We start from the raw sequence: 26,428 nt of genomic DNA, 5'->3' as shown, positions 1-26,428 counted from the left end.
CTCTCAGGTCCCTGAAAATGAAAAAAAAATTAAACAGGCAAAACAGTGAAAAAACAGTTATTTTCCTGTCCTGTAATCTATGAGAAAGCCTCGCCATTGTCCCATTGGACCCCCATCACTGATCTATTGACCTCACTATAAAGAATCTGGTGCCACCAACCTACCATTACGTTGTTAACTGCCGATCAGGGAAATCAGAATCATTAGCTCTGCCACCTCAGGCTATCCTTGCCAGATATCGGGTATCACCCTTATCCTGTGGGCTATACCTCCCCTGGGCTTCATTCATTCAGGCCAGCCTCAGCCTGTCCCTGTGCCAATCCTGGGTTAAGTATGGTGCTTTGAGAGACAGAGAGAGAGAGAGAGAGAGAGAGAGAGAGAGAGAGAGAGAGAGAGAGAGAGAGAGAGAGAGAGAGAGAGAGAGAGAGAGAGACAGAGAGAGAGAGACAGAGAGAGAAAGAGAGAAAGAAAGAAATTCACACTAGACTGACTCAAGTTAATGAGCACCAAAGGAAGCACTTATAAAACTGTTTTCAGACCAAGCTCAGCTGTAATTCCTTTTGTGAGATTTACAATCAAAATAGAAAAACACTTCTAAATGGTTTAGGCATGAATGCAACACAGTTTAATGAAGAAAGTAAGTCATCAATAGTTGTGTACATGTTTTTATGAACCTCTACAGAGAAATATTTGCTGGAAAACGGTTCCTTGTTTTTTTTATCTAATGTGGAAAGAGAGGAGCTTCCCTCAAAACATGATTTAGGAAACTTTAGGGGGGTCTCTGAAATATTAATTACCAAATTGTTTTGCCACACTTTTGCAGTTTGCGTTTCTATCTTGTTTTCTACAGCAATTAATTATGTTGTACTCGCATTCATAAATTAAAAACTTGCGAGTTTATCGGGGGTGATTCAGCACTCATTCACAATGAGGACCCATCTATCACCACCATCCAAATGGGACGGCGCACTAACAAACTGACCATAAGAGAAGAATTTCCTTATTGCTTCATGGACTTCACATTTGATCTATTCATTTTCCATTGCCAGGAAATTATTGTGCTCTATTTTCTTTGTATGGAGGTGATGAGGTGATGTTGGTTTTGATATTTGTCTCTGAGGCACAGATCTGCTGATATAGAGCAAATATATGCTTGCATCATGGATGTTTTATTACCGATAAACAACTCATTGTGAAGCCTCCCTGAAGCATGCCCCCAACACAAAAAGTGAGCTGCCCAGAAAGCCGCAGTACAATTTGCCCCCTGATAACAACCATTAGTTTGTGAGCGTAGATGATAATTTACCTTCTCTGTACTCCCACCGTTGTTCTCTACCTCAGAGTGCCACAGGGAAAATAGAAGAGTTTTTCCTGTTTGGGTCCTTCTTGGAGGCCACCATGATCGACAGAAAGATTGGTGACAAACCAATCAACTTCGAGGTTACAATAGGTAAGCAAAGTTGCAGCCATGTTAATTGATTATGCTTTAATTTGGAATAGTTTAATCACAGCGCACATTGTCCCCATTCCTGTTTAATTGCACTGCTGCAGGTGTCTCTTGATGCTGAGTTTTTTTGGATTGCTCCAGAGCAATTACACAACCCAATACACTATACAGGCTGATGCAGTGCAGTGGCTTGTGGCTGATGTAGCCTTGGCATGGTCGATGCTACATTTCTGAAATGATCGATATCTACTTTCACATTATACAAACCCTAAACACAATGTAATGCTCTATCTTCTCTCAGGTAACTATGGCAACCAGATAGACGGGGTGAGTAAGCCTTTGTCCGCAAAGAAGAAGAAGAAAGATGAGGAGAATGAGGAGGAGGAGTCTGAGCTCATCCAGAACTCCAGTGAGGACGAGGCGGACGAAGATGCGGATCTGGCCTCCGTCTCCTCTACTCCTCTCATGAAACCCTTCATCACTGACAGGTCAGCGGGGGGGGGTCAAGGGTCACCGGGGTCAAGGTTATGAGTCAGGTCCTGCAATAGGGTTTTCCAAAAGTCGGAGAGGCCCAGATAACAAAGGTGAAAACATCTCTCTTCTCTGAGGGTCTCAGGCTGAGAAAAAGTGGATTTTTCTTTGTTATTTACAGGAATTACTTTCACCTGCCCTACTTTGAGAAGAAGCCATGCATTTATATCAAGAGCTGGTGGCAAGACCAGAGAAGACGGCTCTACAACTCCAACATAATGGACAAGATAGCTGACAAGCTGGTCTGTGACAAGAATTTGCTCCCATGCTGTCTTTGTACCTATCAGTTTTGGAAATATTGTTTACGCTTCCCATTTTACCATTTCTCATCAAAGACAATATTGCTGTTGCTGTAATTACTGTAACTGACAGAAAACAAAAAACAAATGGTCACATTTCTTCTCTAAAACCTGTAATTTGACAGGATTTGGTCAGAAATCTATAAGCAATGGAAGAGTTTGCGCCTTGTTAACATGTTTTTATTTTTCATTATATTTAACTATTTCTTGTGTCTGTACAGGAAGAAGGTGTGAATGATGTTCAGGAGGTCATTAAAACGGAGAAGGCCTACCCTGAACGCAGACTCAGGGGTGTGCTGGAGGAGCTCAGCACCGGCTGCAGGTATAGTAAGCTGTTTTATTATCCCCCTCCGGCATGCAACGGCTTCACAATTTGAGGGGGCAATTATTTTGAGGAAAAATACCCCAGCAGACAGAATTTACCAAGATAAGCCATGAATTTGCTATACGGGGCGACTGCAGTATTGTTACATGTAAGAAATGTGTATGTGTTTACCATTCACACAATGATCTGGCCAGACTAATGGCCGGTCTGGGTAATCACGGTTGTCATGATAATAGAATTTGTGGCGGTGTAATCACATTACCATTCTGTTTGGGGTTTTTTTGGGGGGGAGAATTTTCCCCCCTTTTACTCCCCAATTGTACTTGGCCAATTACCCTATTTTTTGAGCCATCCCGGTCGCTGCTCCACCCCCTCTGCCAGTCTGGGGCAGGCTGCAGACTACCACATGCCTCCTCCGATACATGTGGAGTCACCAGCCGCTTCTTTTCACCTGACAGTGAGGAGTTTCACCAGGGGGACGTAGCACGTGGGAGGACCACGCTATTCCCCCCAGTTCCAGTTCCCCCTCCCCCCTGAACAGGCACCCCAACCGACCAGAGGAGACGCTAGTGCAGTGACCAGGACACACACCCACATCCAGCTGGCTTCTCACCTGCTGACACGGCCAATTGTGTCTGTAAGGACACCCGACCAAGCTGGAGGTAACACGGGGATTTGAACCGGGATCCCCATGTTGGTAGGCAACGGAATAGACTGCCACGCCACCTGGACGCCCCTCTTTTCTTTCTTTTTTTTAACCCGGAACACCCACTGCTAATGGCTTTATTTTCAATTCTAATCAGTCAAAGTACACATTAAGATAAAATAAGAAACATGGTTTTTAAACCGAATCCTTTTTTTTTTTATCTTAACTTTTCACTCGTAGTCGTTTTGTGGCTCTGGCTAACAAGGATGTCAACCAGGCAGGCAGAACCAGACTGGACCGCGAGAGGCTCAAGTCCTGCATGCGAGAAATGGTACGATAATGATCTCAGAAAGTGAAAGAGAGGACCTGTTTGCATCACATTGTAGGCATTTAGCTGATGCTGTTATCCTGCAGGAAAACATGGGTCAGCAAGCCAGGCAGATTCGCACCCAAGTAAAGAAGAACACAGTCCGAGACAAGCTGAAGCTCGTGCAAAATTTCCTGCAGAGGCTTCGTTTCCTTGCTGATGAGGTACAGACTGACAATCCACATGACTTAGGGGAATACGCTGGGGAATAATTTACTACCTGTATGTCAACGGTTCAAATTAATGTAACTTATGTCTGGGAAATCTTACATAAAGTTTGTCTTATGAGGCTATAGAGGGATTTTTCTTTTCTTTTTTTTTTTTGCTTGGTTTTCTGAGCAAAGAATATCACAGAATGTCATGTACAAGATAACCCTCTAAGAAATATATAGAATATAAACAAGATTTGAAGGCGAAATTATTATTGTTTTTCATTAATGAGGAATAATGTATAGAGGTAGGCCTGTTTTATTTTTTTTCTATTTTTTTCGGAGTACTTTAAAAGAATGCATCTTAACATCCATACTAGCAAAAAGGAGTCGGTTTTCTTAAAGCCCCCTTCCTATTATAAAAGTCGACATAATCATCTACCCCTATTTATTCCTCTCTTTCCAGCCTCAGCACAGCATCCCCGACATCTTCATCTGGATGATGAGCAACAACAAGCGCATCGCTTATGCTCGTATTCCCTCCAAAGACATCCTGTACTCCATCGTGGATGAGGAGACGGGCAAAGACTGTGGAAAGGTCAAAGCTGTCTTCCTCAGGGTGAGCTCACCTAATAAGATAAGATAAGATACTCGATTGTCACTGTAGCTCGTACAACGAAATTTCATAAGGCAACAGTCCTTAAAAGCAGCTCAGTAAAGTGACAAAAGTGACACAGTGACAAGTGCAATGCCCCAACACTACAATAAAAATCGTGAATAAATAATATAAAAAATATGAATGGAAGTAAGAATCACGCGGTAGTTTAAGGAGGACAGCAGTCTTTAAAGCAGCAAAAATGGGCATGGAGGGGGGGCTTCTGGGTAGCATAGCAGTCTATTCCATTGCCTACCAACATGGGGATCCCAGTTTGAATCCCCGTGTGACCTCCATCTTCGTCGGGTGTCTCGACAGACACAATTGGCCGTGTCTGCGAGTGGGAAGCTGGATTGTGGGTGTGTCCTAGTCACTGCACTAGCGCCTCCTCTGGTCGGTCAGGGCACCTGTTCAGGGGGGAGGGGGAACTGGGGGGAATAGCATAATCTTCCCATGCGCTACGTCCCCCTGGCGAAACTCCTCACTGTCAGGTGCAAAGAAGTGACTGGCGACTCCACATGTATCGGAGGAGGCATGTGGTGGTCTGCAGCCCTCCCCAGATCGGCAGAGGGGGTGGAGCAGCGACCAGGACAGCTCAAAGAGCAGGATGATTAGCCAGGCACAATTGGGGAGAAAAGTGGGGGGGAGTCTATTGCACTGTCAACATGTCAATATTGTCCATGCACTACACCTAATAAAAGTGTGAGTGTGAGGAGATTCATTCAGACTTAATGTTCAGTTTTGTGAAAACTTTGCATCTTGTAATTCATGACTAATCTTCATTACCAATTCTCAAAAATGTCTAATTTTTACAAAAAAATGCTGCTCTTCACTAGCCAACTATTTAAACAATGTCCCAAAGTGAGTTTAACCTTTATAGCAGTATTTTAATGTAATATTGTTGAACTGTAGGAGTTGTTTAAAAGAAGAAGAGGTGACCGTTATGGTGAACGTTGTCTCTTTAGCTGCCGGGAAAGAAGGGGTTTGGCCCAGCAGGCTGGACGGTGCAGGCTAAGCTGGAGTTGTATCTGTGGCTAGGCCTTAACAAACAGAGGAAGGACTTCCTCAGTGGTCTGCCTAATGGCTTTGAAGAGGTCAAAGCTGCTAGAACAGGTCCCGGTCTCCAGTCTGTCCCACCGATCAGCCTTGTCTACAACAGTGAGTAGGAATCATACTGAGTGCCTGTGCTGTGGTGGAATACTTCCTCTAGATATCACAACAGAATACTCTGTGCACTTTTGGAGTAGTGCCATGCATTAGCTGTTAGGTCTGATTGATTTTCCCCGTTTTAGAGTTCAGTCAATCAACCTTATCCCTCAGCGAGCCAGCAATTCAACTTTAATCAATTATTTATATTGTTTAGTTTTTATAACTTTAATTTATTATTTTAGTTCATGTATTTGCTGAAGGTTAATTTTTAGGAAACAGTTTGCTAGCCTCACTCTAATTAGTATGTGTGTGTGTGTGTGTGTGTGTGTTTGTGTGTGTGTGTGTGTGTGTGTGTGTGTGTGTGTGTCCCACAGTGAAACAGGTATTCCAGCTGAGAGCACACATGTACCAGGCCCGCAGCTTGTTCGCTGCTGACAGCAGTGGGCTCTCAGACCCCTTCGCCAGGGTCTTCTTCTCCACACACAGCCAGGTCACCGAGGTGAGAACATCAACATGTATGGATTTGCATATGAGATAGAGGGACAGACACTAGTATCCTGCTTTAGTGTGTAGATTATAGTTTATTATTATTATTGGGCAGCACAGTGGCGCAGTGGTTAGCGCTGTCGCCTCACAGCAAGAGGGTCCTGGGTTCGAACCTGTGGTGGGTTTTCTCCGGGTGCTCCGGTTTCCCCCACCATCAAAAAAGACATGCATGTTTGGGTTAGTACTCCTGTCTGTGACCTTGGGGTGGCAAGACGAACTGGAGTTGGTCCCCGGGTGCTGCACGGCGGCTGCCCACTGCTCCTAGCTACACAGCTAAGATGGGTTAAATGCAGAGCGTCATTTCCCTGCGGGGATCAATAAAGTATATCAAAATAAAAATAAAAATTACTGTACAATATGTATGTGACTTGAAGGACGTAAAGAGAAATACAGTTGGTAGTAAATTCATGTGTCTGTATGAAACAGAGAGATGGCAAATTGTATGTGAATAAACTTATAGCTAGCATATACACTCACCGGCCACTTTATTAGGCACACCTGTCCAACTGCTTGTTAACACAAATTTCTAATCAGCCAATCACATGGCAGCAACTCAATGCATTTAGGCATGTAGACATGGTCAAGACGATCTGCTGCAGTTCAAACCGAGCATCAGAATGGGGAAGAAAGGTGATTTAAGTGACTTTGAACGTGGCATGGTTGTTGGTGCCAGACGGGCTGGTCTGAGTATTTCAGAAACTGCTGATCTACTGGGATTTTCACGCACAACCATCTCTAGGGTTTACAGAGAATGGGCCGAAAAAGAGAAAATATCCAGTGAGCGGCAGTTCTGTGGGCGAAAATGCCTTGTTGATGCCGGAGGTCAGAGGAGAATGGCCAGACTGGTCCGAGCTGATAGAAAGGCAACAGTAACTCAAATAACCACTCATTACAACCGAGGTATGCAGAAGAGCATCTCTGAACGCACAACACGTCAAACCTTGAGGCAGATGGGCTACAGCAGCAGGAGACCACACCGGGTGCCACTCCTGTCAGCTAAGAACAGGAAACTGAGGCTACAATTTGCACAGGCTCACCAAAATTGGACAATAGAAGATTGGAAAAACGTTGCCTGGTCTGATGAGTCTCGATTTCTGCTGCGACATTCGGATGGTAGGGTCAGAATTTGGCGTCAACAACATGAAAGCATGGATCCATCCTGCCTTGTATCAACGGTTCAGGCTGGTGGTGGTGGTGTAATGGTGTGGGGGATATTTTCTTGGCACACTTTGGGCCCCTTAGTACCAATTGAGCATCGTGTCAACGCCACAGCCTACCTGAGTATTGTTGCTGACCATGTCCATCCCTTTATGACCACAGTGTTCCCATCTTCTGATGGCTACTTCCAGCAGAATAACGCGCCATGTCATAAAGCTCGAATCATCTCAGACTGGTTTCTTGAACATGACAATGAGTTCACTGTACTCAAATGGCCTCCACAGTCACAAGATCTCAATCCAATAGAGCACCTTTGGGATGTGGTGGACCGGGAGATTTGCATCATGGATGTGCAGCCGACAGATCTGCAGCAACTGCGTGATGCTATCATGTCAATATGGACCAAACTCTCTGAGGAATGTTTCCAGTACCTTGTTGAATCTATGCCACGAAGGATTAAGGCAGTTCTGATGGCAAAAGGGGGTCCAACCCGGTACTAGCAAGGTGTACCTAATAAAGTGGCCAGTGAGTGTATGTATGTGTGTATGTATACATAGAGCACACTCATACATTTGCTGTGTGTGTTTGCAGGTTCTGAGTGAGACTCTGTGTCCGACATGGGACCAGCTTCTGGTGTTTGATGATGTGGAACTGTACGGCGAGGCCATCGAGCTGAGAGATGACCCTCCCATCATCGTAGTTGAAATCTATGACCAGGACACCGTGGTAGGTTTTTTTGTGAATTGCAAGCTGGATCGATAGATAATTGATGTATAACTAAATCAATGATGGCTTAACAGAAAAATGAATAAATAATGGAGGGATAGATGAACTGCTGGATGGTTGGAGGGATGCAAGGGGAGATGATTATCGATGGACTGTCTGATAAAGACGAGTGATTGCTTTTGTTGGGTGAGATAGCAGTAGCAGAATATAGGAGTTCGTCTCTCATCAGAAAACTAAATCTTTTTGTGCTTTTTTGCCCATCATGCATGTTCTGAATGTATGTCTGCCTCTGTTCCCATCCACCCACCCTGTTCCCTGTTTGTGGTCATATGAACTCTGGCCGTGCACATGCTGTCTTGGCTAAATAGAGTATGAAATCAGCACTACTGGTAGAACTGGTGTAGGAGTGATGATAGTAGCATTAGCATGAATATCTTGCTGTTTATCATGCAACCTATTAGCTCTAGCAGAGCTTTGGTTGATATTTAAACATGTCTGCATGTTCTCCCTTTTTTCTCTTAGAGGCCATCATAGCAATAGGATGAGTAGTTGCTGTAGTAGTACTAGTAGTAGTAGTAGTAGTAGTGGTGATAAGAAGTATAACTGATTGCAGTGGGTGCAGTGTTACAAATGCAGTATATTTGCCTCCCAATAACCGCCTAAAAGCAGAGAAAAGACAAAGAACATAATATTTTGAGCACATCACCAAAGTTCAACTATACTTCTAAGTTCTGCATCATCACACAGTAATCCTCAGGCAAGGTGGTTATCAGTAAGACTAGGTTTCTGCTTTTTCACCAACTTTAACTGGTTGAAGCTTCATTTTTTTGCAGTTACATTATAGGAACACTTGGAGTTGTACTGACATAAATTGGCCATTGTTTAAACTGCACCTCCCAAACCCATGTCTAACTCCCTTCCCTTGCTCCTTGGCTTGTCTCAACCATTCGGTGTCACAATGTGATGTTCAGGGCAAGGCAGAGTTCATAGGTCGGACATTTGCTAAGCCCATCACCAAGATGTGTGATGAACACTACGGCCCCCCGAGGTTTCCCCCGCAGCTTGAGTACTACCAGATTTACAGAGGCAACTGCACTGCTGGAGACCTGCTGGCTGCCTTCGAACTGCTACAGGTAAACTGGGTGAAAAAACACAGAAGTCAAGCATGAACACACACACACACACACACACACACACACACACACACACACACACACACACACACACACACACACACAGGCATACATATATACACTCACCCAGGCACACACACAGATACATACAAACACATTCACACACACATAGACTCACACACACACACGTGCAAAGAGTGTGCACGAAAACAAATGTAATAATAATATATGACCATTGATCATCATTTACAGCAATATTAAGACAGTAATAAGAGCTTATTGGAATGGGAAGGTCATCCCAACACCCACATGTTCTCTTAATAAACTAGAAAATGACACAAGGGTTGTGCATGAAGCAGGCCCGACAGGAAAGACCAGAATACCATTATCTATTATTCTCCGTCTTGTATATGTGCATCTTTCATTAATCTAAGTCTCATTTTATGCTCTTTTCTAAATCTGCTGTCATCTCTGCAAAAAGAAAATACTGACTTCCTCGACAACCATCCTCCTTTTCTGACTGCTCCCCCTCCTACTATGACCAACTCCATCATCTCCCCATTTTCTCCTTTCCTATTCCTTCCCTTCCTTTCTTCATTTGCCTCCTCCCTCATCCCCTTCTGTCCTCTCCACCTATTCCCTTTAACCACAATCCGTCCTGTGACCATGCATCCTCTCGACCCACCTGCTCCCTCGACAAATCCCCTTAACTCTGTCTCTCATGGTTCCTTCGCTCTTTCGTCCTCCATCCTCTTCCTCTACAGATGCCTTTTGATGAGGAGGAAATGAGGCGGGCTCTGATTGCTGTCCATAACTTTGCCGTCCCTCAGATAAAGGTGCTGTTTTCATTCTCTGCCCCTCCCCAAACCCTCCACGCTCCGCTATGTTGCTATCTTCCTTCAGCTTGTCTTATCATGTACTTCTTTCTTTGAGCTTTTTGCTTTCCACTGCAGCTGCTGTTTTATTGTTGACAATACATTTTATTTCTATAGTGCGTCTGCATCTGCTCAAGGACACGTCATGGGGTAAAGCACAAAATCAAAAGACGAGGACAGCGACAAAAGAGTCAGACATTTGGGGGCATAAATCAAATACAATACAGATATTACAACAAATTAGCAATTTATTGGCATTTTAGAACAACATAGGTGACAAAACACTAGGTTTAAGAGTGGTTAAAAAGGTGAGTTTCTAGTTTTGATGTTGAAACAGGGCACTCGTAGAAATCCTCAGGGAGACAAGAAGGTCTTAAGGTAGGTTTGAAGTCAACAGGTAAACAAACTAAAGAAAGACATACAAATCTTGATGTTGGAATGTTTTACCAGCGATGCTCTCAGCAGTAAGCGTATCATAGCCTGCTCTGAAAGATTCATTTTTCCCTTTCTCTTTCCAGATTGGTCAAGGAGGGAGGGCAGACCTTCCCCCAATCGAAGGGCCGACAGATTCAGAGCATGGACCCATTCTCCCTGTGCCCCTGGGCATCCGGCCAGTCCTGAGTCGTTACCGAATAGAGGTGAAAGTCATGCTAATATCTGCATGTTGTGCTTCATGAAACCAAACTGGTGGCCTTCGTGGTTTTGAGCTCGATCCTACCTTGACCTTCTCTTTGTTCTTTAGGTGTTGTTTTGGGGCCTGAGGGATCTAAAGAGGGTTAATTTGGCCCAGGTAGACAAACCCCGTGTGGACATAGAGTGTGCCGGCAGAGGGGTACAATCTGCCCTCATCCAGAACTACAAGAAAAACCCAAACTTCAGCACCCTGGTGAAGTGGTTTGAGGTGGTAAGTATGTATAATTCACCGTTGAATGTTTAGGCTATTGCAGTGTTCTGGCGTTTTCTCTTTCAAACAACCAATATTGTTCATAGTAAGGAAGTGGGTGCTTCTGATTTTCTCGACAAAAATTGCTATCTTTGTCATACTGTCGCAGAACCTTATAGGTATGGCATGTAGGGGTTTGTGCAAAATGAAAAGCTCATAAATGAATGGCCTAGGCAGCTGGTGACCAGAGGATGAAAATCAATAGTCAGCTAGAGATGCTGTTGACGACATAAAGGCATCTTACGAGAATGGGGTGTATTGAGACAGAAAGCACTGTCATACCATGTGAACAAACACTATCTGGAAATCTTAGCTAGAAGCTTTTTGTGTGAACAGGGAAAACCACCAGCGGTGCCAGAAAAATCCCTGTGGCAATGCTATGGAATGTATGTTTGAAAGCCGCCACGTTATGTTAGAGATCTGCCCTGGCCTGAGACAGCCTGACCAAAGTCACCAGCTGGCTGCTGCCATTATGTTTTGTCTAAGCCTGTCCCAGATTTAAAAACCCTCAGCTTAATTTAATTACAATTGCCAGCGTGCCTCACTTTTCCTGTGTCAAACACATGTAAATTTAGACACCAGAGCACATTTCATTGATGCACATACTTGCACACAGAAACATGAATCTATCAACTCACCACCAATTAGAAGAGTTGGAGTCAACACAGAAAACTTTAAATTCGCCAATGTTGAAGCCATGGAGAAGCACAAATGCAAATACACAGACAGTTTGTTGGGGGGAAAAAGTGGAAAAAATGAACCAGAGCTGAGTCTTACAAAGTAGAGCTCTGGTGAGCTATGTGTGAGATGTCCTAAAACGACCACCCTAGTCTCTTCCAACATGGCTGTCACGAGCAGTAGGGAGGGCTTTCCGTAATGTGTGGGCTCATGATAGGTAGCTCAGCCAATCACTCAATTACCCTGTGGTTTCACTGATTTGATGCTGAAAACTGAACCCGTTTTACTTGTATTCACTAGATAGGAGGAGTCAGTCAGACGGCGCCCAGCAAGAAAGGGCATCATAGTTGAAATATTTTTTGACATTATAGCAACATTTTTCTCAGTAAACACACATAAAAAAAATGTTTTGTTTTTTTTAACATAAGAACTAACTTCACAGTATTTACTAATTTAAAATCTTCTTAACATTTTTTGAAAGTATATAGAGCTTAAAGGGACCATTCACCCCAAAATCAGAAATACATGTTTTTCCTCTTACCGGTAGTGCTGTTTATCCAGCTAGATCGTTTTGGTGTGGGTTGCCGAGTTTTGGCGATATCGGCTGTAAGGGATGTCTGCTTTCTCTTGAATTCAATTGAACTGGATGGCACTCGGCTTGTGTTGCTCAAAGCAGCAAAAAAATGTTTGAAAAGAATTTTTTTTTTTTTAACTCAACGGCAATGTCTCTTTCCAGCAATCATGACCCGGTTACTCAAGATAATCCACACACCTTGTTGTGAGCAGTTTCATGAAGGGGTGCGTCGGTATAAGAAAATAGTTCCTACATGAAACTGCTCACAACAAGGTGTGTGGATTCATGAGACATTGCTGTTGAGTTTTTCAAATGCTTTTTTTCTTTTCTTTTTTGGCGCTTTGATCAACACAAGCCGAGTGAGTGCCATTGTATTTGAGAGGAAGCAGACATGCTATCTATGGCGGATATCTCTAAAACTCGGTAACTCACACCAAAATGATCTAGATGGATAAATAGCATGACATGTAAAAGGAAAATCATTTATTTTTGATTTTGGGGTGAACTGTCCCTTTAAGCTTGACTCTCAATTAAGCTTGCTGGCTGGTGGGGTGGCAAACGAGCACCCTCTATTGGCCGGCCGTGCCTGTTCTAAACTCAAACCACAGAGCTTGATACACCTACAGTCAGTTTTATTTCCTTTATGAAAACTTAACATCGTTACAGTGTGAGAATAATATCAGTCATCACTTGAAATTTTGACTTTGTCTCCATCTGTTTCCTTTCTGGCCTCTGACTATAGGACCTGCCAGAGAATGAGCTTCTCCATCCTCCTCTTAACATTCGGGTGGTAGACTGCAGGGCGTTTGGCCGCTACACCCTGGTGGGATCCCATGCTGTCACCAGCCTGAGGCGTTTTATCTACAGCCCTCCAGACAAGAAGTCCAACAACTGGGCCAGCACAGGTGCTAACACTGAACTAAGCCACTTGCCATATGATCTAGTGTGTGGAGCATTTCCGTGATACCGCTTTGGGACTGTGCTTTGAATATATGACAACCTTTAAATTTGTATCAGGAATCAAGTCCTTGCATTTGATATTTTGATGTTATATACTTTATAAATGTATATACTGTTACTTTTATATACAAAAGTTTGCATCTGATCTCTCTCATTCTGTATCTGGCCTGTTTTTCCTGAAAAGACATGGGTCAAATAATACTTCCAAACAGTTTTAAGCATTTGTTCCAACTTGTTTGAAGGGCTTTGCCACATTGGCCAATTCATTGATTTCTGAAAAACAAATCGAGTACTTGAAAGTCAGTGTTGGCCAAAACAAATGCTTAAAAATATTTACAAATGCTATTTGACCAGGATATGTTTTTTTACATGAATCGTTTCTCTTTACTGAATTTGCTGATTTCTCGGCTTGCTTTTCACCTTTAACACCGTTTTTTGCACATCCCCTCCCTTGATCTGTAATCCCTATCATTAATCTACCTTCGCTACATTTCACCTTCTTTCTCAATTCTTGCATGTCCTTGGATGACCTGTCCTTTGCCACGAATGGCCACCCTCCCTGTCGCCTGCCTTCTTTCCCACTTCGGCCCCATTCCAGCTAAGCTAATGAATGGCTACATGGTCCTCACCAATGGCGGCTCTCAGTCTCGCTCCTCACCCAGCCTCAACTCCCGCACCCCGCCCCGCACCCTCTCTCGCCCCGCAGGTGACATCATAGTCAACATGGACGCTGAGCCTTCAGTCAGAAAAATGGACACCGTGGTCAAGTTAGATGCTGTAAGCCCTTGTTTAGATTTGCATACAGTATCTCATTGCCTGCTAATTTCTATAGTGCAGATGTGATCAAATTTGTTTGTACCCCTCCACAAAAAATGAAGAATGCCCAATTTTCTCTGAAATAACTTGAAACTGACAAAAGTAATTGGCATCCACTGTTATTTATTCCATATTTCATATAAATCACTTTGCTTTTGATTTTTTATTCAACTTAATATTGTGAATAATAAAACAAACAAAAATGGCATGGACAAAAATGATGGCACCCTTAACCTAATAATTTGTTGCACAACCTTTAGAGGCAGTCTAAAGGTCAAACATTTTCTGTAGCTCTCAATAAGACTTCTGCACCTGTTAACAGCTATTTCGGCCGACTCTTCCTGAGTAAACTGCTCCAGCTGTCTCAGGTTTGATGGGTGCTTTCTTGAGACTGCAAGTTTCAGCTCTTTCCATTGATATCCGATGGGCTTCAGATCAGGACTCATGGAAGGCCACTTCAGAATAGTTCAATGTTTTGTTTTTATCCGTTCTTGGGTGCTTTTTGCTATGTTTTGGGTCATTACCCTGTTGGAGAACCCATGACCTGCAACTGACACAGCTTTCTGACACTGGGCAGTATGTTTCGCTCCAGGATGCCTTGATAGTGTCTCCCCCCCCCCCCTTTTTTTTTTTCTCCTCAATTGTATCCGGCCAATTACCCCACTCTTTCAAGCCGTCCCGGTCGCTGCTCCGACCAAGCCGGAAGTAACACGGGGATTTGAACTGGCAATCACCATGTCGGTAGGAAACGGAATAGACCACCATGCCACCTGGACGCCATGCCTTGATAGTCTTGAGATTTCATTGTACCCGCACAGATTCAAGGCACCCCGTGCCAGATGCAGCAAAGCAGCTCCAAAACGTAACTGCATTTCCTCCATGTTTCACTGTAGGTATGGTGTTCTTTTCTTTATCAGTGATTATAGAGTTGATGTGACTTGCCAAAAAGTTCCAGTTTTGACTCATCTGTCCAAAGTATATTCTCCCAGAAGGATTGTGGCTTGTCAATATACATTTTAGCAAATTGCAGTCTGGCTTTTTTTATGTTTTTCTTTCAAAAGTGGAGTCCTCCTGGGTCTTCTTCTATGGAGCCCATTTTCACTCAAAAAGCGACAGTTGATGCAATCAGAAACTGACGTACCTTCACCTTGGAGTTCAGCTTGTATCTCTTTGACGGTTATACTTGGTTCTTTTTCTACCATTCACTCTCCTGTTCAATCGGGTCGATTTTCCTCTTGCGGTCGTGTCCAGGGAGGTTTGCTGCAGTTCCATGGACCTTAAAAGTCTTAATATTATTTAAAACTGTTGTCACAGGAACATCAAGCTGCTTGGAGATGGTCTTGTAGCCTTTACCTTTGCCATGCCTGTCCATTATTTTCTTTCTGATCTCCTCAGACAAGTCTCTTTGGCTTCTCTGGTCCATGTTCAGTGTGGTGTATGCAATAATACCAAACAGCACAGTGACGACTTCTCTCCATTTAAATAGGCTGAATGACTGATTACAAGGTTGGAGACATGTGTGATACTAATTAAAGAAACTAATTAGCTTGAAATATCACTGTAATCCAGTTACTTATTATCATTTCTAAGGGGTACCAACAAGTGTGTCCAGGCCATTTTAGAATATCTTCATAGAATAAACAATAAGTCATCTCTTTTCACAGCTTCTTTACTTTATTGTTAGACATACCAAAGGCATGCAAGTATACATGACAAAATAGCTTATTTTCATCACTTTTCAGGAGGAATGAAGCACTATTTCAATGAGCTGTAAGGGTACCAACAAATATGAGCACGTTTGTGTATGAGATGTGTGTAAAAAGGATGGAAATGAAGTGATGAAGTGTTGCTTCACATCCAATCCTTTTAAGGTGTTTTCTCAAAGCATGCGTTGGTCATTAGTGTGTGTGTCATCCTTTGTGTTTATTAACCCGTGTGTTGTTTCATGTGACTCCCCCTGCCATAGACATCTGATGCAGTTGTAAAAGTTGACATGGTAAGTGAAAATCCCTATAGAAATTTAGCAGTGAGACCAAGGAATGTACTAATCGGTGGTGTCCCCGTGTAAACAAGAAGTAATACCGAGAAACCATTCAAGCCTCTCTATTGTTTTAGCATAATGAGGAGGACGGTGAGAGGGAAAAAAAGAAGAAGAAGAAGAAAAAGAAGGGAGAGGTGGAGGAAGAGGAGGACACAGATGAGAGCATGCTGGACTGGTGGTCCAAATACTTTGCTTCAATAGAAACACTGAAGGAGGTGAGTAAATCTATTCTGTTCTATTCTAGTCCATCTGTTTGTTAAGGGTGCGAACCCTTCTCAAACTTAAATCAGCAGATGGGTTTGTGGGTGCTCTCCTATCACGCTGACTCAGGTTGTGCTGGGTTTCCAGATCTTGAAAGCACAGGAGGCGGCGCAGGCCGAGGCGGAGGAGAGGGAGGACCTGGAGATCGCGGCAGAGGCAGCAGGTACTGAACAATACAAAGCCAGCTGAGGGCGCCTGTTGATGGACCTGGGTGCCTGCTGCTTTGGTTGCTTTTTTTTTTTCTTCCAAGATTATTTTTTAGCTTTATTAGACAGCTACTGTGAAAGGCAGACAGGAAATTGGAGCGAGAGAGGGGGATGACATGCAACAAAGGTTGCCGGCTGGAATCAAACCATTGATGGTTGTGCCCTCCTTTGGTTGCTTTTGATTGGGGATTCAATCGGTTTGATTATAAAGTGGTAATCTTGAAGACTCTCACTTAAGTAAATGTTTGTTAGGCCGCTCTGATGTCCGAGCGGAATAAACCGCCGTCCATGTAATCCGCTCGTCATGTGGCTGGGAGGTTCGTATCCCAGACTCGCCGTAACCGGTCATGGCCAGAGCGTCCACGGGGTAAGGCATTCATTAGGCCACCCTTACCCGAGGGATAGTGGGTGTAGATCGGTGCAGTATTCGGGGACTCGTCGTTCTCCAGTGACCCCTCTGGCCCATCCGGGCGCCTGTAGCTAAGCAACCGAAAGCACTCTCCCTAAGTCTCCTTCGCGGCCTGAAGGTAATGCAATCCATGAGAGGCTTCAGCATGTAAAATAGCGAGAGCAGCCGACACGAGTTTGAAGGAAGCCGGTGTTACGACTATCTCATTCCTGTGGAAACGGGAGCCAGGGGAGTTATTCGATAAGAATTCCGGCCATATGCCATTGGGTTAATCGGGTGGGATAAGGGGAAAAACTAGAAATAAATTTATAAAAAAATAGAAATGTCTGTTAAGGCCCTATTTTTGTCGAACAAGTTAACACAATGACAGTTCAGCCTATAGGCCACCGATGAGAGCCCTTACGTCTGAAGTAAGATGAATACAAATGTATACACGTGTGTGTCTGTGATGACATTCCCACCAAAGATCCCAGTCATCAAACAGGTAGTGACGTGTTTTACGCCACCCAGTAGAGAGGGATAGGCAGAACAAACGTTCTGTGTTCTGGTGTTGTGGCAGACAATCTACTTAGCGGTTTTGAAAGGACTCCTGGGAAACATATGCCAAAAAATAAAGCAACAGGGTGTCTGGGTGGCGTGGCGTTCTCTTCCGTTGCCTACCAACATGGGGATCTCCGGTTCGAATCTCCGTGTTACCTCCGGCTTCGTCGAGCATCCCTACAGACACAATTGGCCGTTTCTGCAGGTGGGAAGCCGGATGTGGGTATGTGTCCTGGTCGCTGCACCAGCGCCTCCTCTGGTTGTTCAGGGTGCCTGTTTGGAGGGCAGGGGGAACTGGGTGGAATAGCGTGATCCTCCCACGTGCTACGTCCCCCTGGCAAAACTCCTCACTGTCAGGAAAAAAGGAGCGGCTGACGATTCCACATGTATTGGAGGAGGCATGTGGTTGTCTGCAGCCCTCCCTGGATCGGCAGAGGGGGTGGAGCAATGACCAGAACTGCTCAGGAGAGTGGGGTAATTGGCCAGGTACAATTAGGGAGAAAAAGGGGGGAAATCCAAAGGGAAAAAAAAGCAACCAGAGTCTTTGATATTTCCTCTTTAAGGGGTTGTCCTGCAAAAAAGAAATGGATATTTCCCTGATATTTCCCATGTTTAAGTGGGGTTTTTTCTGCAGTTTTACAGATTTTAATTTGATGGTTTTCACATAGAATGCAACCTGACGATGTCTTTCAGTTGCGCTGACACAGATGGCTTAAACAAAGATCGTATGGACGGTCTTAATCACGAATGTTTGATTGTGATTTATTTAATAATTATAAACAAAACATTTGATGTTTGTGACAGAGCATATTCCGGTGAGGCTCACATAGAAAAAGATTTGGGGTTGTGCTGTCAGTCTTGTTGAAAGAACGAGATTTCACTTTCTGGGCACATGGGTTGTAGTAGTACAGTGTTTGAGTCCTGATGCAGAGCATGTAAAGGCATTGTATGCACTTCCTGCTCTTCCTCATCACCCCTTGTGTACACATCCATAACGCCATCTTTCATCCATGCTGAAAACAGAGCAGGACATGTTGCCATGTCCGCTACCATTACTATTACATAACCTCTCACGTTGACATGACCTCCAAGCACCATGCGCTACACATGAAAGTTGGCCAATTGATTATCACTGAATAACTCTACACCTAATGTCTGCACCTGTTATACGTAAGCATATGTCCCCCTTTCAATAATTAGATGAAAAATAAATGAGTCGCAAGCTTTGTGTCATAGGCATAACAGAGATCTGCTATTAACACATAACAACCTTACACCTTAAAATGATAATCATAACCAGGACTGCTACCTACCTTAACTTTTACAGTTAATTAGTCCTTGATTACCTGTGGTGAAGAACTGAAGATAATTTTTCTACGTTTTCTACATGGTATCAGGTTTGTTTTTTTTTGTGGTTTTTTTTTTGTAACTTAAAGGTGCAGACCTGTCAACTTTCATGTTAAATTGAGGTGGAGTGCTGTGTCCATCCCTGCTCACCCCTCTCCACAATGCCCCTCCCCCAACTTGCCTCCACCTTCATTCACCCCTACGATCAGATATCAAACCCGATGACCTTCCTATGAAAGGCTTGAAGACTAAAGAGAAGAGCAAGGACAAGAAGAGCTCCAAGGACAAGAAGAGGGGCCACGCCGGAGACGGGTCTGAGAAACGACCAAATAAACCTAAAGTGGATGAGCTTGTGGTTAGTGCATCATTTGCACGCACATACACATGTACAAGTTTTCACATTAACATGCAGAGACATGTACACAAGCATTCTCATACCCAAAAATTCCTGCCCAGATGTTTGCACATGTATTTACAAGCAGAAATGAACATACATGTACAAATACTTTACATTTGGTATGTCTTTACTCTCCTAAGGTGTACAACAAGGAGCTGGAGAGTGAGTATGGTAACTTTGAGGACTGGCTCCATACCTTCAACCTGTACCGAGGGAAGGCGGGGGATGATGATGATCATGCCCTGGATGACGACAGAATCGTTGGTAGATTTAAGGTTGGGCTGCATCCTTTACTGCCTGTATTCCCTTGGTTGAAGTAGAAGGTTTCCCACAAAATCCATCCAAAGTCCTATAAAGCCAATGAAATAATTTGCTATAAATTATAAAATTGTGCTGCAACATTAAAAAGTGCATCTCTACATATGGGAACCGTTTGCACCACTATAACAAGCATGTTGCGTCCAATACTCCCACCCAGTGGGAGTAAGTGGTACTAACATGATTGAAATTGAAACGTGTTTCTGTTTAGCGCTAAGAAACAGGGCTGAAGAATTTAGGCTGAAAAGTTTTAGAATACAAATAGTTCAAGTGGCATCTAAGAGAACAAATGGTAGTAAGTATATGCTTAACCGGGATTGTGATTATGAGGGGGTCCTTGGAAAATGTTCTCCCCTGTAAAGGGTCCCTTGCCCCTAAAAGTTTGAGAACCCCAGCTATCAAGAAACATGTAAAGCATGGCAAATAGCAAAATTGAACGGTTTATGAGTCTGTGTGAAAGATAGTTCATCATAACCCAAAAATAAAACTGTTGCATACTTATTATGCTGAACTGTAGCTTCTTTTTCTATTTTTGACTTGTGACCCAGGGGTCATTGTGCATGTACAAGCTACCCCTGTCTGAGGAAATCACACGGGAGGCGGGCTTTGATCCTAACATGGGAATGTTCCAGAGCATTCCACACAACGACCCAATCAACGTCCTAGTCCGTGTCTACGTGGTCAGGGTGAGTGACCTCCACAACCATAACCTGACATCTTGCAATACATCATAGGAAATAAAGACACACTTCTATTCTATCCTATTCTGCTCTATTCTATTCTATTGCATGCTGTTCTGATACATTCCATTGTGTTCTGTTGTGTTCTGTTCTATCCTGCTCTTTTCCATCCCAGGCAACAGACCTTCACCCTGCTGATATCAATGGGAAGGCAGATCCCTATATCATCATCAAATTGGGCAAGTCAGATGTCAGAGACAAAGAGAACTACATCTCCAAACAGCTCAATCCTGTGTTTGGCAAGTAAGCTGATGGGGCTCCTCCATGTGAATTGTCTGTTACTATTGCTCGGTAAAACATTTTAAGAGCCGTACCTGTTGAACCAAGCTGCTCCAGTTGTTGCATTCTTGTCTTTCTTTTGGTCCTCGACCTTTACTCTTTACTCTCCGCCCTTTATCTTCCAATTCCCTCCAGGTCATTTGACATTGAGGCTACTTTCCCCATGGAGTCCATGCTCACGGTGTCAGTGTATGATTGGGACCTGGTGGGCACTGATGACCTGATAGGAGAGACAAAGATTGACCTTGAGAACCGCTTCTACAGCAAGTACAGAGCCACTTGTGGCATCGCCTCCACCTACTCTGTGTGAGCATCCATTCAACGTCTTGGTTTATGTTTTGTCTCCTTGCATAACAGGTACACAACAGGTTGAGGAAAAATCATCTCTTATGAACCTTATGCACTGAGAGCCAGAAGTGATTTGACTCGCCTTTTTTCACACTCTTTGGTGCACTATAGGCTTACAATCAGGTCATTTGCGACAGCAGAAACCCACAAAAAAACAGCTGTTTTTTGGTTGCTGGGTCCTTTGTTGACGCTCTAAAGTCAACGAGTTTGCAGTAGGCTTTTTAATGCTTTTGGTACTCGTTCTGTCAAATAAAAGATGTTTGAGGACTTAATGACAAAGGCTTGTAAAACATCTCATGAATGACACATCTCAATAATGAGATGTATTCAAGGCAATGCATAATGTTTTGAAATCAAAAATATCAGCAAGTTGTCTCTGGGACGAATCTTTCACTTGATAGTGTACAGTATATATATGTATGTAACTATAATTTTTCATTCTTTTTTAAATTACAGTTATCTATGAAACTCTGCAACACATACTTTTATTTAAAATGTGAAACTTTTTTTGTTACCTGTTGATCTCAGCCATGGATATAATGTCTGGCATGACCCCATGAAGCCCAGCCAGATCCTCGCTAAGCTTTGTAAGGAGGGCAAGCTGGACGGACCTCATTACGGGCCTGGGGGCAAGGTGAAGGTAGCAAACCGCATCTTCCTCGGATCTACAGAGATCGAAGATGAAAATGGTACAGCAGCATCTTTGTCTCCTGTGTAAAAGTATGTTTGTCTAATTAAGGGGTTATTGTGAGTGATCAGTACGAAGTTTGGCTCTCTCTTTTGTTTTTGTTTCTCGCTTTTTTTTCTGTGCGTCTTTTAGGTCTGAAGAAGCAGACAGAGGAGCATCTTGCTGTGACGGTGCTGAAGCATTGGGAGGAGATCCCCAGAGTGGGCTGTCAGCTCATTCCTGAACATGTGGAGACGAGACCCCTGCTCCACCCTGACAAACCTGGTATTGAACAGGTAAGGAGGGGACACCTGCACTCATGTTGAGCTGTAATTCATACAGAAGTCGTGGCAAACGTTAACGGTAACGATTTTCCGCGTGCCTCCCCAGGGCCGTATTGAAATGTGGGTGGACATGTTTCCCATGGACATGCCTGCTCCTGGACCTGCCATCGACATATCACCACGAAAACCAAAGAGGTGAGCCCAGACTGGTGCTAACAGGACTTTAAACTTCTCAGTATGACTATGAACTTTCCTAAGTCATGTGTATCGAGTCAAAGCACCTCAGATCAAATGTGATTCAAGGCGTCCGGGTGGTGCAGCGGTCTATCCATTGCCTGCCAACACAGGGATCTCCGGTTCAAATCCCCGTGTTACCTCCGGCTTGATCGGGCGTCCCTACAGACACAATTGGCCGTGTCTGTGGGAGGGAAGCCAGATGTGGGTATGTGTCCTGGTCGCTGCACTCCTCCTCTGGTCGGTCAGGGCACCTGTTTGGGGGGGGGTATTGGGGGGAATAGCGTGATCCTCCCACGCGCTACATCCCCCTGGTGAAACTCCTCATTGTCAGGTGAAAAGAAGGACTGGCGACTCCACATGTATCGGAGGAGGCATGTGGTAGTCTGCAGCCCTCCCCAGATCAGAAGAGGGGGTGGAGCAGTGACCGGGATGGCTCGGAAGAGTGGGGTAATTGGCCGGGTACAATTCGGGAGAAAATGGGGGGGGGGTCGAATGTGAGTCGTTATTGTTTTCTACATTATTCTATTGATACACAATTGATGCACTGTTGATACACTATTGAGTTTTGTCAACAGAATTTGGAAGGGTTTTTCCCCTTCCAGGCTGATGGTGAGTCTACATCTATAGTTAGCGCTCGATTTAAAAAGAGACATCAGATATAAGTCCAACCATATGTGTGTGTGTTCCTTCCTCCTCCCCACTTACCAGATATGAGCTCAGGGTGATTATTTGGAATACAGACGAAGTAATACTGGAGGACGATGATTACTTCACTGGGGAAAAGTCCAGTGACATATTTGTCAGGGGGTAGGTACAGAGGGATGCGGCAACCAAGCCTCATCCTGTGGGTGTGAGAAGTTGTGTGCTGCGTGGTTTTTTTGGCGTTAATCATGATTTTTTTTTTGTTTCCATTTTTTTTCCTTTGTGCGTGTTTGCGTGTTGTTTGTTCTGTCTGGGTTTTTTTTGTTTGTTTGTTTGTTTGTGGTGTGTCCTCTGTCTGTTGTCCCCTCTTTTCTCTTCCCGTTCAATGCTCTGCTGTTGTCTAGCTTTGAGCTTCGTGTTATTATTTGGAACACTGATGACGTAATTCTAGAGGACGATGCTTTCATGACAGGAGAGAAGATGTCTGACATCTATGTCAGGGGGTAAACACACGTTTCCATCGCATGGCTCGTACAACTCCCCTCTCTCCCCCGCCCTCTTCCTTAGTCCCCCCCCCCCCCATACCATTCTCATCACTCCTACACCAATCCTACCTCAGCTACACACCACATGCAAGCTCCCTTGTCTCCAGCCTTCCTATCAGCATGTACCAGACCCATCCCAACTAAAATAGTGGACCATTCAGGACCATACCACGCAAACATGTTGACATTATCCTCTGGTAGCCAAAAACAACTCATTGGTCACCAAATAGTCACCTTATCTCAAATTTGGGATAGCTTTTTTGTCAGAGGGGATCATTTTTGCAGTGAACATTGATTTGATGTCTGTGGTTTGGTCCTGTACTGCCATTCCCATTGCATATTACAGTTTGTAATCAGGAACGGCCTTTTGCATGGAAATAATGTAACCAGAGACTGTGCATGCCAGCGTAGCAGATCTCTGGTGTTTTAAAGCAACATTTTCATTTTGCAACATTCTGTTAGTAAAAATAATTGCAATATTTGATTAAATTCATACAACGCTTGATTTTTATTTTTTTTATTTATTTTTTTGCCAAGGCTATGTACAGTACTTGCTGCTTCTCTTATCCATACTCACCTTACCTGGCTATTATTGACCACGTGATGACACCTCAGTTCTTTGCTGTAACACCCAGGTTGCCATTCTCAAACCACCTGTAAATAATTATGTGACGTTAACCTGTAGCCCTTATTCTCAATGTCTTTCTTAGATATTAACGGATCTGTTAATGCTTGTCCGGTTATCCCAATTTTATATTAAAAGTGGAACATAGGGGTTGTTTTTGAATGGTTCCGGTGTTGTGATACAGCAGCAAAGCCATTAGCTGTTAAGATTACATGAGCACTCACATGATGCGGTAGCGACATCATGTCCTCTGTAGGTCTTTGCTTTTGGCAGCCTCAGTTTTTGCCCTACTTCCCTTTTTTCCAGTGTGTATCAGCTAGGAAATCTGCCGTTTGCGTAAAGCAACAAGACAATAACATTGATAACCAGGGGCAGCACGGTGGCCCAGTGGTTAGCGCTGTCGCCTCACAGCAAGAAGGTCCTGGGTTTGAACCCCAGAGTTGTCCAACCTTAGGGATCATCCCAGGTGGTCCTCTGTGTGGAATTTGCATGTTCTCCCCGTGTCTGCGGTGGGTTTTTTCCGGGTGCTCTGGTTTCCCCCACCATCAAAAAGACATGCATGTAGGGCGTCCAGGTAGCATGGCAGTCTATTCCGTTGCCTACCAACACGAGGATCCCTATTCGAATCCTTGTGTTACCTCCAGCTTGGTCAGGCGTCCCTACAGACACAATTGGCCGTGTCTGCGGGTTGAGAAGCCGCGATGTTGGTATGTGTCCTGGTTACTGCATTAGCGCCTCCTCTGGTCGGTCGGGTTGCCTGTTCGGGGGGGAGGGGGACCTGGGGGGAATAGCGTGATCCTTCCGCGCGCTGTGTCCCCCTGGTGAAACTCCTCACTGTCAGGTGAAAAGAAGTGGCTGGCAACTCCACATGTTTCAGAGGAGGCATGTGGTAGTCTGCAAGCACTCCCTGGATCAGCAGAGGGGGCGGAGCAGCGACCGGGACGGCTGGGAAGAGTGGGGTAATTGGCGGATACAATTGGGGAGAAAAGGGGGGAGGGCATGCATGTTAGGGTTAATAGTCCTGTCTGTGCCCCTGACCGAAGCATGGCAAGACGAACCGGAGTTGGTCCCCGGGTGCTGCACGGCAGCCGCCCACTGCTGCTAGCTACACAGCTAGGATGAGTTAAATGCAGAGTGTAATTTCCCCATGGGGATCAATAAAGTATCTCAAAATAAATAAACCAGCAACTTTACACCAATCGTCATTTGCTTTAACTCATTGTTAGCGTCACTGCTCGTGTTTTCCGGTGTTAATTTTTGAGAACGGAGAATGCAGCTCCCCTCCCGCTCCTCCTGACTAAGGAAAGACAGTCTCACTCATCTGTTGATGAAAGATCTCCAGCCAGCGCAAACTCATCACATAAGCTCTGATCATCTGCTTGCCAGCGCCGCCCTGTCTGCATCTCCCCACTCAGGAGTTATTCTTTTGAGTGAAGCACAGCTGTATGAAGAGGCATTTGCAAATTGCAAATGAATTCCACTAATGGCTTACGCTTTGTGTGTGCATGGCATTTGGGGAAAAAACACAAAAAAAAAAAAAAAAACGTGAGCCTGTGACACCAGATCAGATGAATTTTCATGTTACAATGAAAAGTTGCATGATATTGTTGAACATGTACAGCAATATCCTACACACCAGGATGCAATCTGGTTTGTCATTTGGGAGTTCACATTATGTGTCGCGATTTTGAAATACCAGCACATGATTTTTCTAGTGACGTAGACGGTGCACTTAACATGCTCACTCAAATTAGCTGAATGCATCTTAACTGAACAGTTGGTGTGTATATATTAGACCTCAGAAGTGCATGGGCGACATCCTCAAACAATGCAATCTACCTCTCATCTCACCACATAATGGCCTCTAGGTGACCCTACAGTACACTGACCCTTGACCTTTAGCCCCCTGTGGCTCCCCCATCAGGTGGCTAAAGGGACAGCAGGAGGACAAGCAGGACACGGACGTTCACTACCACTCCCTGACCGGCGAGGGCAACTTCAACTGGCGCTTCGTCTTCCCCTTTGACTACCTCATGGCCGAGGAGAAGATCGTCATCTCCAAGAAAGAGTCCATGTTTTCCTGGGACGAAACAGAGTACAAGATTCCCGCTCGGCTCACAATGCAGGTCTGGGACGCTGACCACTTCTCTGCCGACGACTTCCTGGGTGAGTATTCGCTGGAGCTGTCATATCATGACCCTCTCACATGGTGGGGGAGAGGCAATGCGTTTGGTGGTGGACAAATAGGCCCCTTTCCAAATTCCAATTCAGGCCTTTTTGGGGGGGGGGGGGTTCCCCGGTTCCCCCCTTTTTCTCCCCAATTGTATTCAGCCAATTACCCCACTCTTCCGGGCCGTCCCGGTCGCTGCTCCACCCCCTCTGCCGATCCAGGGAGGGCTGCAGACTACCACGTCTCCTCCGATACATGTGGAGTCGCCAGCCGCTTCTTTTCACCTGACGGTGAGGAGTTTCACCAGGGGGACGTAGCACATGGGAGGATCATGCTACTCCCCCCAGTTCCCCCTCCCCCCTGAACAAGTGCCCCGACCGACCAGAGGAGGCACT

At 44.5% G+C, this 26,428-nt stretch overlaps 1 protein-coding gene across 1 annotated transcript in view; it reads left to right on the top strand.

Moving 5' to 3' along the window:
- The window catches only part of otofa (otoferlin a), a 112,452-nt gene that overhangs the window by 84,173 nt on the left and 1,851 nt on the right, over positions 1 to 26,428 (top strand). The window contains exons 16-43 of the mRNA XM_056294431.1: positions 1,342 to 1,450; positions 1,749 to 1,935; positions 2,100 to 2,220; positions 2,499 to 2,599; positions 3,489 to 3,579; positions 3,663 to 3,779; positions 4,231 to 4,383; positions 5,385 to 5,577; positions 5,943 to 6,067; positions 7,864 to 7,998; positions 8,970 to 9,131; positions 10,525 to 10,644; positions 10,749 to 10,910; positions 12,944 to 13,106; positions 13,868 to 13,938; positions 15,944 to 15,973; positions 16,102 to 16,233; positions 16,367 to 16,442; positions 18,991 to 19,136; positions 19,319 to 19,453; positions 20,045 to 20,182; positions 20,352 to 20,479; positions 20,651 to 20,821; positions 21,392 to 21,552; positions 21,684 to 21,826; positions 21,921 to 22,009; positions 22,760 to 22,858; positions 25,788 to 26,029. Of these exons, the coding sequence (XP_056150406.1) occupies positions 1,342 to 1,450; positions 1,749 to 1,935; positions 2,100 to 2,220; positions 2,499 to 2,599; positions 3,489 to 3,579; positions 3,663 to 3,779; positions 4,231 to 4,383; positions 5,385 to 5,577; positions 5,943 to 6,067; positions 7,864 to 7,998; positions 8,970 to 9,131; positions 10,525 to 10,644; positions 10,749 to 10,910; positions 12,944 to 13,106; positions 13,868 to 13,938; positions 15,944 to 15,973; positions 16,102 to 16,233; positions 16,367 to 16,442; positions 18,991 to 19,136; positions 19,319 to 19,453; positions 20,045 to 20,182; positions 20,352 to 20,479; positions 20,651 to 20,821; positions 21,392 to 21,552; positions 21,684 to 21,826; positions 21,921 to 22,009; positions 22,760 to 22,858; positions 25,788 to 26,029 (3,700 nt within the window). The remainder of the gene's footprint in view (positions 1 to 1,341; positions 1,451 to 1,748; positions 1,936 to 2,099; positions 2,221 to 2,498; positions 2,600 to 3,488; positions 3,580 to 3,662; positions 3,780 to 4,230; positions 4,384 to 5,384; positions 5,578 to 5,942; positions 6,068 to 7,863; positions 7,999 to 8,969; positions 9,132 to 10,524; positions 10,645 to 10,748; positions 10,911 to 12,943; positions 13,107 to 13,867; positions 13,939 to 15,943; positions 15,974 to 16,101; positions 16,234 to 16,366; positions 16,443 to 18,990; positions 19,137 to 19,318; positions 19,454 to 20,044; positions 20,183 to 20,351; positions 20,480 to 20,650; positions 20,822 to 21,391; positions 21,553 to 21,683; positions 21,827 to 21,920; positions 22,010 to 22,759; positions 22,859 to 25,787; positions 26,030 to 26,428) is intronic.

This window comes from Lampris incognitus, chromosome 15 (assembly GCF_029633865.1).
Source record: "Lampris incognitus isolate fLamInc1 chromosome 15, fLamInc1.hap2, whole genome shotgun sequence".
Lineage (NCBI taxonomy): Eukaryota > Metazoa > Chordata > Actinopteri > Lampriformes > Lampridae > Lampris > Lampris incognitus.
This window is presented reverse-complemented; position numbering and strand designations above follow the sequence as displayed.